Source organism: Acartia tonsa, chromosome 12 (assembly GCF_053477335.1).
Source record: "Acartia tonsa isolate MP-2025a chromosome 12, ASM5347733v1, whole genome shotgun sequence".
NCBI classification, from domain to species: domain Eukaryota; kingdom Metazoa; phylum Arthropoda; class Copepoda; order Calanoida; family Acartiidae; genus Acartia; species Acartia tonsa.
Genome location: NC_137271.1, coordinates 21,233,310 through 21,245,208, shown reverse-complemented (window position 1 = coordinate 21,245,208; position 11,899 = coordinate 21,233,310). Strand labels below are relative to the sequence as shown.

The following is an 11,899-nucleotide window of genomic DNA, read 5'->3' as shown; positions in this document are numbered from 1 at the left end:
TTGACAAAGTCGTTAAAGCAATTTATTTTTTTAAGTGTAGGAGTTGTGGTTAAAATGAGTGATAACAACAATCTATTAAACTTTTGGAGATTCCTACGAGAACTATAATTTGTTTGGATGGAGGATGGGTGATAAACATCTCTTTACCCCCCCCCCCCTCCTTGGACGTCCCTCCTACCTGACAACAAGAAGCTAGCTATCAATAATTTACTGTTCACTATTACATATTTGAGTGTCTATTGTGTTTTCACTATTTTGTATGAATTCATGACAATATATAAATATTCTGCACCAAAATAAAGTTTGTAGAAACCCCCAAAAAAAATAATAAAATAAACAATATTTGATACTAAAATATCTTTTATTAAGTTAGATAATTTAAAATATAAATACACTGATAAATATGAAGCAAAACATAGAATTACACCCACATTGTTTTGCACATTTTGAATAACATTTTGAATAATCTGTTATTGGTATAATTCTATGGAACAATAACTAAAAATATGATAATTTAGAGATTCAGAAAATTAAATACAAATAGCATTTACAACAAACAAGTAAATATTGAAATAAAGATGTTTATGCATCAAAAAATTGAATAATCTCAAAATTTGGTGGCCAGATCAAAAATAGGAAAATATGTATACAGAATTTGACAACCCTGTTATGTGTACACTCACAGATGTGATGCACACTTTCCTCTGACATCACGTGACCTGAACTTCCATAGATCCATGAAATCCATGATAATGCCGCGTCTTGCTGCAATATCCTCAACTTCCTTGGCAATATTCTCTTGGCTGGTTCCGGCAACATCAATGTAGTCAATATGGCTGGTGGCGTAGTGGCAGCACAGAGCCTTGCGGAAGTTGGTGGAGCGGTTGGTGCCTGAGCCATGGATAAGCAGAGGATGGAAGAACACAGTGTCACCCTTCTCCATGTGCAAGTGGATTCTAAATAGTAAATAAGAATTATTTTATCTTAACAATCAAAAGAATATTTTCACATTTTTGGGATAATTGGGAAAATCTATTGCTTTTAGATTTGAATAATATGAAACTTACCTAGGATTATTCTCAGCTCCTCTGATGCCATGATACATCCCATTGACACCTCCCTCCCAATCAGGATAATCATGTTGCTGGAGGTTGAGCTTGTGTGTACCAGGTTGTACAACCAGACAACCATTCTCCTCATTAACTCTTTCCATAGCAGTCCAAGCAGCTACTATCCTACAATTCATATAAAAAGTTAAATTCTAATATCATTATCTTGGTATGTGTTATTACCCACAACCATTGCTCAACACGAAGCGCATCCGCGCGTCATCAGGAAGGTCATAGGTTCTAATATCAGTTTGACAATGCGTCATAACTAAAGACATTAAAAATAGTTTTTACTGCTGCTATATCAGATGTGCGACATAAATAGCTAGAGTAGGGTGAATGCAACAGGCGCAACAAAGGTCGTGCAATCAAAGGGTTGATAGTCTTATGGTTATGGATACCCTAGGCAATTGAGCGCGCTACATTGCAAATTAAAATGCACCCAGAGTCAATAGTTTAAACCTTGGTATATGTTTAGAAAGATACCAAAACCAATGCCTAAACATTGTATCTACCAACCTGTCAGCAGGTCTGAATGGGAAGTAGTGAAGGTCCTGGTGAAGTGGATGTCTGGAGGTCTTAGTTCCTGCATCTGGAGGCTTGTTGATCAGCATTGTGTGGACTGCACGAATGTCAGGTCCAGTGAAGCACTCAACATAGTCCAGGATCTCAGGAAGGGTTATGTACTGAAAATAAAAGATTATTGTAAAACATATTTTGATAAGCATTTTTAGGAATAAGTGGTGCATATTCATAAGAATGGATTTATCATCACTTGGATCTTACACCAGATTATCATATACATTAATAAAGTAAAACTTGTGGCTGTCTAATACAAGAATCCTTCCATTCATCCCCTTTACCAGATCCCATTCCCTCCTACTGGATAAACGAACTGACCAACAAATGATGTCCATGTTAGTGAACTATATTGATGACAATTTTTCATAATATCTACATAAATTATTAAAGCCATTTTAACAAATGTCTTAAACAACAATTACATAACCATAAAAATTTATTAGTTTATGTAAAAATTTTTAAAACTTTAAATTGAAGGTAAAACGTAATAAAAACTAATATTTGGTTATAAATATTCGATTCTTAAAATGATTATTAGATATTGAAAAAACATGAATGAAAAAAATGAGTCAAAATAAAACATCATTATTTCTAAACATTAAGTTATTAAATAAGAAAAAAACGCAAAAACCACAATAGGCAAATATTTTATAGACTTAATAATGACAGCTCAACAGCCGTATGTATGCTTATTGTAAGCATTATAAATTTCAATATTTTAGTACTTGAATTAATTTTTATTTTTATTAATTTTAAATGTTAAATATTATTTTTTATATACCACTTCCCTTACGTTACACCCCAAAACCATTTTTAACTCCCAAATTTACTCCGATAAAATACAAAACTTTCGGCAACTGTTAGTTGAAACCATAAATCATAAACCCAGATAAAAAGAAAAGCGTAATTTTTTTATGGCGATTACTATTACTGTAGTTGGTTAATTACTTAGTAAAATGAATCTAATGCGTTTAATGATAAAACTCTTAAAAAACATGATATAATTAAGGATTAGTAGGATATAATTTGATAATTACATATGATTTACGTAAATAAAGAAGAATAGATTTTTAACATTTAAAAAATGTTTTAAAATTTTAAAGATTTATGAAATTTTTAATCGATTCTTGAATGAATGATTTCCAGGGTTAAAGATACTGAAGTAAAGTTGAACATTTTCTTAAAAAATTAAGTATTCCAATTAAGATAATCCTATCTGTCTGTCTATCTATCTGTCTGATTGTTTGTACCGAAGGATCTCGCTAACCACTAAACCTATACGGTCGTCCTTTACAGTGTAGCTGCTCATATGTCCTGGGCACGGCAGGTTTATACCTATTTTGTGACATAGCAAATTTGAAAAATCATCATGTTTTTGTCTGTTTCATTCTCAATTCAATCTAAAAGGATGTTTTTATCCTTTAGAAATGTCAATTATTTAAGGTATTTTATTAGCAACGTAGTTTAATCATGTTTAAGGAGGAATAATGCATCTATAAAAAATGTGTTTGGCAGCCTAATATATGTATAAGTATAGATGTAAATTCCATATAACTATCTGGTTCAAGTAGTGGAGACCCTTTTCGTCTGCTAACAAATTGCTTTCTATTATCTTGTAGGGACTTGGTTATGTTTATATTTCCAAAGCTTTTAGCTGATTTCAAACACCCAATATAAAATCGGAAATAGGGTTCCCACCCTGTTACATTTTTATCATTTTATCATGATGAATGATAAAACAGATAAAATAAAGTATAATTGAAGTATTTTCCGAAATAGCTTCTAAACTGCATAATATAACCAGTTTTGAGCCATACTAAAAAATCAAGTATCGTTTCGTATAACAGCATTATATACCACTTTCGTTGGCCCGGGACTTCGTCTCCTCGGGACCTACAAAACTGAATATAATCTTAAAATTTATTCAATGCGCTAAATAAGTATTATCTATCTTTATTATTCTGTATTTACACTTGTGAAATTTTAAAATAATTTATGAATAACAAATTGTTTTCAAATTAAATGCGCAACTCCATTTGGGATAAACCTATGACCAGGATTCTGACAAGTTTTCCAAGTGAACCCCCCCCCCCCCATTATTGTCCAGTTTCCTTTAGTTGCATTACAAAAAAAGTTTTATGCTACTAAAAAAATCCAAATTTTCAGCAATTTCAAATGGAATTAGTCTGCTGAATCACAGCTCCTAGAATAAAGATAAACAAGTCGTGTATTTTAAACCCTTTGAAAATATAAAGATATTTCGAAATGACTATCTTTGCCTCAAAAAAAACCCCACCTCCACCCTTTAAAAATGCATATTTACTTTTACTTTTTAAAAATTAAAGGTAGTGGTTCGATTCCTCCCTCCCCCCACTTTTCTAAATAGGCAATCAAAGAGAGTGAAGATTAATTCAAAAATTCTGTATTACACTTATGTATAGTTATAAACTTATTTAAAATTTATGTTTGTTCAAAATCCTTTCTTAAAATCATGAATACTCAAGAACAAATAGAAAAGATGTTCATGTAAAGATTATTTCATAAAAGTTGGAAATTGGTTGATTGTAACTTTTGTTACAAGAGGAAAATAATCTATTTTAAATTCCTATAAGACACTGATAATAAAACTGGTAGCTAAATTTGTTTAACCGATTAAATACTTTTTTATCGTTATTTGTTTTAGTTTTATCAATTTTTAAACATCAATCGTGATGCAAAAGTAAAAAAGTGTACAAAAAATAACTGCTTTTCTTAATCCTTATACTAAAGTAACAGGATGTTTGTCTGTTTGTGTATCTGTGTGTACCGAAGGATCTCGCTAACCGCTGAACCGATCGGGTTCTCCTTAACAGGGTAGCTTCTCATTGGTACCGGGAAGGTTTATAACTATTTTTTTTTTTTTTGGGGGGGGGGGGGGGTTGGGACACCCCCATTCCCCCAAAAAATGAAAAATACCCCCCCCCCTAAAAAAATTTAATTTTTATTTTTCTAACTAAAATTAAAAATGATTGGGGGGGGGGGGTACCCCACACCCCAAAAAAAAAGATTTCCACCCCCCAACACATTTTTTTTACTTTTTCTTTTAAAATCTAAAATAAGAAATCGGGTTATCAAATTCAACCCACCCCCTCCTCAAGTGCCCCTAGAGGCCTCTAGGGGCGTAGCCGCTAGTCCTATTATATAAAGTAGTTTGTTTTTTGTATGTAGCGAAGACTCTCGCCAGCCAACCGCTGAACCGATATGGTTCTCCTTTACATTGAGACTTCTTATTGGCCATGAGATGGTTTAAGGATATTTAATTTTTAAATGTAAGTCAGGTATGGCTTTAGGCTATTTTTCTGCCCTTTAATATTCTTTTGAATATAGAGCCCACGGATAATAGGGGCGCAGCCGCTAGTATCTAATATTGTAGTTCTTGATCAGCTTAAATGTGCACAATCGAACATTCTACTACTTTATGTTTCTTTTTCAATATTTCTAAACGTTAAAGATTGAAATCTTACCTTTCCAAGAATCTCATCCCAAACATAATCTTGGATTTTGTTGTAAATTCTTTCATTTGGTAATCCTGTCCTGTCTTTCAGTGATAGATCCTTCAGAGTTAACACGGGTAGTGTAGCAATAACCAGATAACAATCCTATTATATAAAGTAGTAAGTTTTTTTTGTCTGTATCGAAGGATCTCGCTTCCGCTGAATCGATATGTTTCTCCTTAACAGTGAAGCTTCTTATAGGTCCAGGGAAGGTTTTTCAATATTTTTTTAACCGCCCCCCCCCCACTCATGGTTTCTTAGAGGCCTCTAGGGGCGTAGCCGCTAGTCCATATAATAAAGTAAAAGGATCTTTGTCTGTGTGTTTGTCTGTCTGTACCGAAGGATCTCGCTTACAACTGAATCGATATGGTTCTCCTTCATAGTGTAGCTTTATATAGGTCTTGTGAAGGTTTATAACTATTTTGGAGGAGGTTACCGCCACCCTCCCAAGAGAAATTGAGAAAAATGATTACCCAATTTTTAAAAAATTTAATATGGAAGAGGGGACTTCCCCCCACCACCTCAAGTGCCCCTAGAGGCAGAGACGCTAGTATTATAAACTTAAAGGAAAAATTGTTGCTTATATAAATATGTATTATGTATAAAAAAACTTCTGCAATGTTTTGTAGTATTTTTTGATTACATTGCAAAAAATAGCAATAGTAAAAAGTTGACAACAACTTTTTAACATAAAAGTAACAAATATAAAAGAAAACAAGTACAAAAAAGTACAGATGTTGGTTCTTAAAAGAACTTTAAAAACTGAATCTGCTTTTGGTATCCATATATCTTGTTTCAAACAAATTTATTATAAAAAATCTAGATTTCATCCTATACATTTTGGTAAATTTTTAAAAAATAATTTGGTAATTAGGGTATAGTTCCTTTCGTGGCAACGCTCCTTAAAGTGCGATTTTTCGTTTTTTTTCACAATAGCTTTTCTCCTATTCTAGCCCCTGCGGGGGCTCTAACCCTGTGGGGCAATCATCTGACCAAATATATCATAACCTAACTTAAAATAACCTATTAAAGGCCATTTTAATAATACGACGAATCGCTCCTTAAGGGGAGTTGCTACAAAAGGGACTATTCCCGGTAATTTGTCTACCAATAGTTGAATCAGTGATACTTGTTTTTTTTTTATATTTTAAACTCTAGACCAAAATATTTTCTGAGAGGTTTTGTGATTTCACGGTATTAAATTATTATACTAAAGCTTACTTTGAGAATAGATCCACTGTCCACCTTTCCATTGACAATATCAATGAATCTTTGATAGCACTCATCAATGAGCTCCGAGGGCACCAAGTTTGGGATCACAAGAAATCCATTTTCTTCATAGAAGTCTCTCTGCTTTTTAGTCAACTTCTTAGCTGCTGAATCTGAAAAAAAAATATTTAAACATTTGTAGTAACAGTAAAATCCTCAAATTAGTACCAGTTTTGTTAGCCCGGGCCTAGGGCCCCCTTGAGGCTAACAAAACTGGTTTTAATTTTTTTTCTTCTTCATATTTTGATTTCCGTGGAAAGCTGTTAATAATACGTTATGATACGTGATTTTTCTGTATGACTAAAACCGTTTCTAATCCAGCTGATATTAATAGATATAGAAGCCATACTGAAAAACATTTTACCTAAAGTGTAATTGTATTTTGGCTTCTCTTGTTCCAATGAAGTTCCAGGAATACCTAAAAACATTAGATTTTACTAGAAAAACCTTTTTTTAAAACTATTAGTAAAGATAGTATATCCAACTAGCGGATACGATCCTATCCTCTAGGGTATCTGTATTCGAAGAGGCAGAGAGAGAGGAACTAGAAAAATAGCCTAAAAACATCACAGGACCTGTATGAATCTTACATGAAAAAGTGAAAAAAATCAGTTCATTAGTTATTGAGATCACAAGCTTCAGACTAAAAAACCTTACTACTCTATCTAAACATCTAGGGTTATTTGTCCGAATAGGATGCACTTTTCAGAGAAACTTTATAATTATTTTTGGGTAGGTTTTGACAATTTCCCGATGAAATTTATCGAAATTGTTAAATATTAAAAAAATTTAATAATTACCTAAATCTTTGTCGGTTCGGTTCATTTTTCTTGCTATTTGATAGAAAAGTTCACCTAAATAAAAAAAGGAAAAATTACAAAAAAAATCCACAAATTTTGTTATTTTTGAAATTGCGATGCTTTTCTTGATTAGTAAATACCACCCTGCTTATTAGGGTGGGTTGATTTTGGACATTTTAAACTGAGACTAAAGCAGGAACTTGCATATGAATACATCCTTATACTAAAGTGACAGGATGCCTGTGTGTTTGTCTGAATATTTGTCTGTGTGTTTAACTGTGTGTTTGTGTGTTTGCACCGAAGGATCTCGCTAACTGCTGAACCGATCGGGTTCTCCTTAACAGGGTAGATTCTCATAACCCGAGAAGGTTTATATCTATTTTAGGGGAGGGTACCACCACCCTCCCTAATGAAATTATTTTTTTTTAATTTCTCGATTTTAGAAAGAGTTCAACGAAAAATAAACGTCAAACGCAAAATAGCCATATTTTAAATTTAAAAAAAAAACATTTAAAGTGCCACTAGAGGCCTCTAGTGGCGTAGTCGCTAGTTATAAATATAATGCACCTCTGGATTAAGTCTAAAAACCCCTTGGCTACCACACATACAATTGTATAGATATTTTTGAATGCAGAGTAAAAAATTTAATAAATCATAACTATGTTTAATTTAATTAATCACCTGGATTCTCAATAGTAAGTGTTTCTTTAACACTAGATTTCACTGTATAAGTAACAGTCATCTTTATAGTTAGAGGATTTTTTTATAACTCGATCAATAAATTAAAGTTAATATTTTTAAACTGAAGATTATTCTTTGTTTTAGCAGTATTTATGTTTTTATGTGTTAGAGATAATAAATTTATTGAATTTCCAAGAAACATAGACATGTGTTCATAAAATATTAACTCAAAACTGTAATGTAATTTATGTACAACCTCAATGATGATTCACAAAAACATCACCTTTTATAGATGACAATTGGTTGTTGAAACAATTGTACGCTCAACTTAATGAAACAATATTTCAAAATTCAATAAAATTCCTCAAAGTCTACACATAAGAAAACGTTGTTATAAAGCCTTAGTGACATTGTAATGAACAGCCCAATGTCCCCTGTCTCCTTGGTAAAATATAAAAATACTAGCGGCTTCGCCCCTAGCCTCTAGGGGCTTTGCCCCAAGAGATAATTAAAAAAATTTCATTTTTTTTTGGGGGGGGGGTTGTCCCACCCCCCAAGAAAATAGCTTTAAACCACCACAGGACCAATAGGTGTATACCCTGAAGAGTATAATCCGATCGGTTTAGTGGTTACCGAGATCTTAAGGGACAAACGGACAGACAGATAGACGGACGGACAGACAGACAGACAGACAGGCAGACAGACAGACAGACAGACAGACAGACAGACAGACAGACAGACAGACGGACAGACGGACAGACGGACGGAAGGACGGACGGACGGACGGACAGACAGACAGACATCATTCTACTTTGTATTATAGATAGAAAGTCTACATAATTAATTTCTTAATTGGAACAATCTGACAATATTATAGGTTAGAAAAATTAATATTTTGAAATAAAAGTTTTTTTATATAATATTCATGTAGTCAGTCAGCCATTAAAAGTTAAATAGAACTAGAAACATTAAAAATAGTACCTACTGTTGCTGTGTTAGGCGTGTGACATCAATACTAAGAGTCGGAGGAATACCTTTGCCCCTAAATAGGCAAAACCAACACCCTGCACAGTTAACACTTCGTGCAATTAAAGAGTCGGTTGTTTGTTGGGTGTTATTTAACCTAAAACCACGGATGTTTGGAAAGAAAGAAGTCATTGTTCCCCATAATTATCCTTGGTTACTGGAACTAAATGATGTTTACACTGAGTATTATGAACTACAGGCAAACCCATACGAGGTAGTTAACAATTAATAACTTGGTATAACATCGTCCCCACAGTTCTACAAATGTTCAAAAGAACCTCTTTTTTTCTTTCAAATTTCAACATAAGTCTTTAACTTCCCTGTTCTTTGTTTTGAAGAAAATTTGTTCGTGTCCTTGAAGCTAAAAATTCCCAGGTCGAAATTCTTAAATTTCTTTTATTTATTATTTTTACTATTTAGTGGTGTAGCTTTTCTATAGCAAAGTTACTTCGTCAAAAACCTCTTACGGGCGAGGCTGCTGGCAATGCCACTTTAACGTATGGTCTAACAACCAAAGAAACTAGGGAAGCCATGCAATGTCTCCTTCTCCGTCCAAACAACTAGAGTATTAGGTTAAGTAACATCCAACAGACAACCAACTCTGCGATTGTATGACCTTTATCTGAAAGTCTTAACTGTGCATGGTAATGAGTTCCGACTGGTTTTGGGTCAAGACATTCCTTTAATCTATTAACTATAAGTAACGCACATCTGATAGAGCAGCATAAAAAAAAAAACATTTTATACGTCTTTAGCTATGAAGTAGTTTTTAACCGAGAATCGAAGCTTTCACCTTTCTGACGAGATTAGAATAATTGGTTTAACCCTTACAGTTTTTTCAATCTCATTTTTTTTGTAGGTAAGATAGAGAGCTGTGCCTTCATGACTTTTTAAGTTTAGAAATTATACGTCGGCAAGAGTTGATTTTATTAGATATCTGGTCTGTGTCGGTCGTGGTGTCCGGTCAAAGTCGGTCGGGTAGCACCAAAATTATAAAAAATTCTAAATAAATCTTAATTTCTACATTATGACTTTTGTGTATAAGGTAGAAACCTAATATTTTTTTGTGAATACTTAGACATCAATGACCTTCTGAGAAAAGTGGTGTTATGACCGTTTGACCGCTCCCTGGCCTACTTTATGACCGATTTTTTACGTCTCTAGCTGTAACAGTAGCCGAGATAAGAGCCCCCCCCCCTCCCACCGATCTTATAAGGTGGGAATTGGGGCCCGATCTGTTAGGTTTAATAGTTTTGACACTTCTAGTTTGGAATAAACCAATTAGACATTCATAATAAAGTTTTGGGGCCAACAAGTAGGATAACGTAATCATAAAAACGATGGTTGTCTGTGTAAGTCCAATATCCTCTATCAGATATGCATATCGTATTCTTTCACATTTGAATCTGACTATTGTTAAATCCAGTAGACTGTAAATTAGACGAAAATAAATGTTTAAAATCACAAACTTTCTAGAAAATATTTCTATCTTTACCCAACTCTACCCAAGGTATGAAGACCCTGTGCCGACTTTCAATTGGCAGATTTTTAAAAAATTGCTAGACCTACAGTCTACCTAAAAAAAGGGGTTGGAGGATTTTTTTTGTTTTTTGGGGGTTGGGGGAGTCCCATGAACACAGTAAAAGTGTCGGACTGATTATGACTTAACAAAAAAAATTAGGCCACTATAAATTTTACCATTGGTCAATAATGGCCTCTCATTGACTAATTTTTTGGTTACGTCATAATGAGTACGACACTTTTACTGTGTTCGTGTCCCATCCCCCCAAGAAAATAGCTTAAAACCACCACAGGACCAATAGGTACATATATACCCTGAAGAGTAGAAATCAATCGGTTCAGTGGTTACCGAGATCTTGAGGGACAGACGGACGGACCGACGGACAGACAGACAGACAGACAGACAGACAGACAGACAGATATTGTTATACTTTGTATTATAGATACTTATATTTCCTCTAATTATGGCTGAGATACTAGTTGATATGTTTGTCTGTGTTTTGCACATTTTATCTCTTAGGTTTTACCAAATTTTGACATGACAATTAAAACGTTTATGTTACTATGTAGTTTTAGTTATAATTCAGCCATGTGGAAATTCTTCACGGATCTAAAGGGATAAGACAATGGCAGATATATTGTTGTGTATCTCCAATGATGATACATATCATTGCTAATTCTGTAGGTTTAATTAATTAGTGGTTCAAACGTTTGGTCACTCACCTTAATAAACTCCCCAGATAAAACGTTAATTTAAAACTTTGGTGACTAGTGCAATAAACAGCCCAGTGTCCCCTACCTGGTAATATCTACGAGATCATTAAAAGCGAATATTTTCTATAATTACGGTCGGTCCGTCCGTACGTCCGTCCGTCCGTAACGGATAGCTTTTTTCGCTAATTTAGGCATGTTAGAATTGTCCTATTGATTTCAAACTTTGCATGGTGATTCCTGTAGTAGTTAGGTACGATTTAGAAAGCGTAGCAACTCGTACGTCCATTTTAAACATTTTTAACAACAAATTTTTATGTGATCTAATAGTCCGATTGATCTGATTTTTGGTATACTGATATTATAAGCAAAGCCACTTTATAATCAAGTCCTAAAAATGTAAGTATGTCCATAAACATTATTTTGTATCAAGCAGTTTTTCAACAATTTTACAGTTTTGCTTCGATATTTATACATTTATATTCTGATTATTCAGTTCTGACACTATACATGTGTTAGTGTCCGTTTGTCCTACCGTTTCAGTGCTTCGCTTTTATGAATGTTGTCATCCATTTTCTATTCTTTAGCTGAAGGTGCTGGAACGCCCCTCCCATAAACAAGTAAATATCTAACGGGATTGAAAATAGTTTTTTATAGACATAGGAAA

The 11,899-nt window shown here is 33.6% G+C and overlaps 1 protein-coding gene across 1 annotated transcript; it reads right to left on the bottom strand.

The window, feature by feature from the left end:
• Positions 1-342: 342 nt before the first annotated feature.
• Positions 343-8,111, bottom strand: LOC145333401 (phytanoyl-CoA dioxygenase, peroxisomal-like). The gene is made up of 8 exons (XM_080178519.1): positions 7,975-8,111; positions 7,294-7,347; positions 6,858-6,911; positions 6,446-6,606; positions 5,195-5,329; positions 1,629-1,795; positions 1,068-1,235; positions 343-956 (listed from the first exon to the last, which is right to left on the bottom strand). Exons 1-8 carry the CDS (start codon positions 8,033-8,035, stop codon positions 680-682), a joined length of 1,077 nt encoding a protein of 358 aa, XP_080034645.1. The 5' UTR covers positions 8,036-8,111; the 3' UTR covers positions 343-679.
• Positions 8,112-11,899: the final 3,788 nt, after the last annotated feature.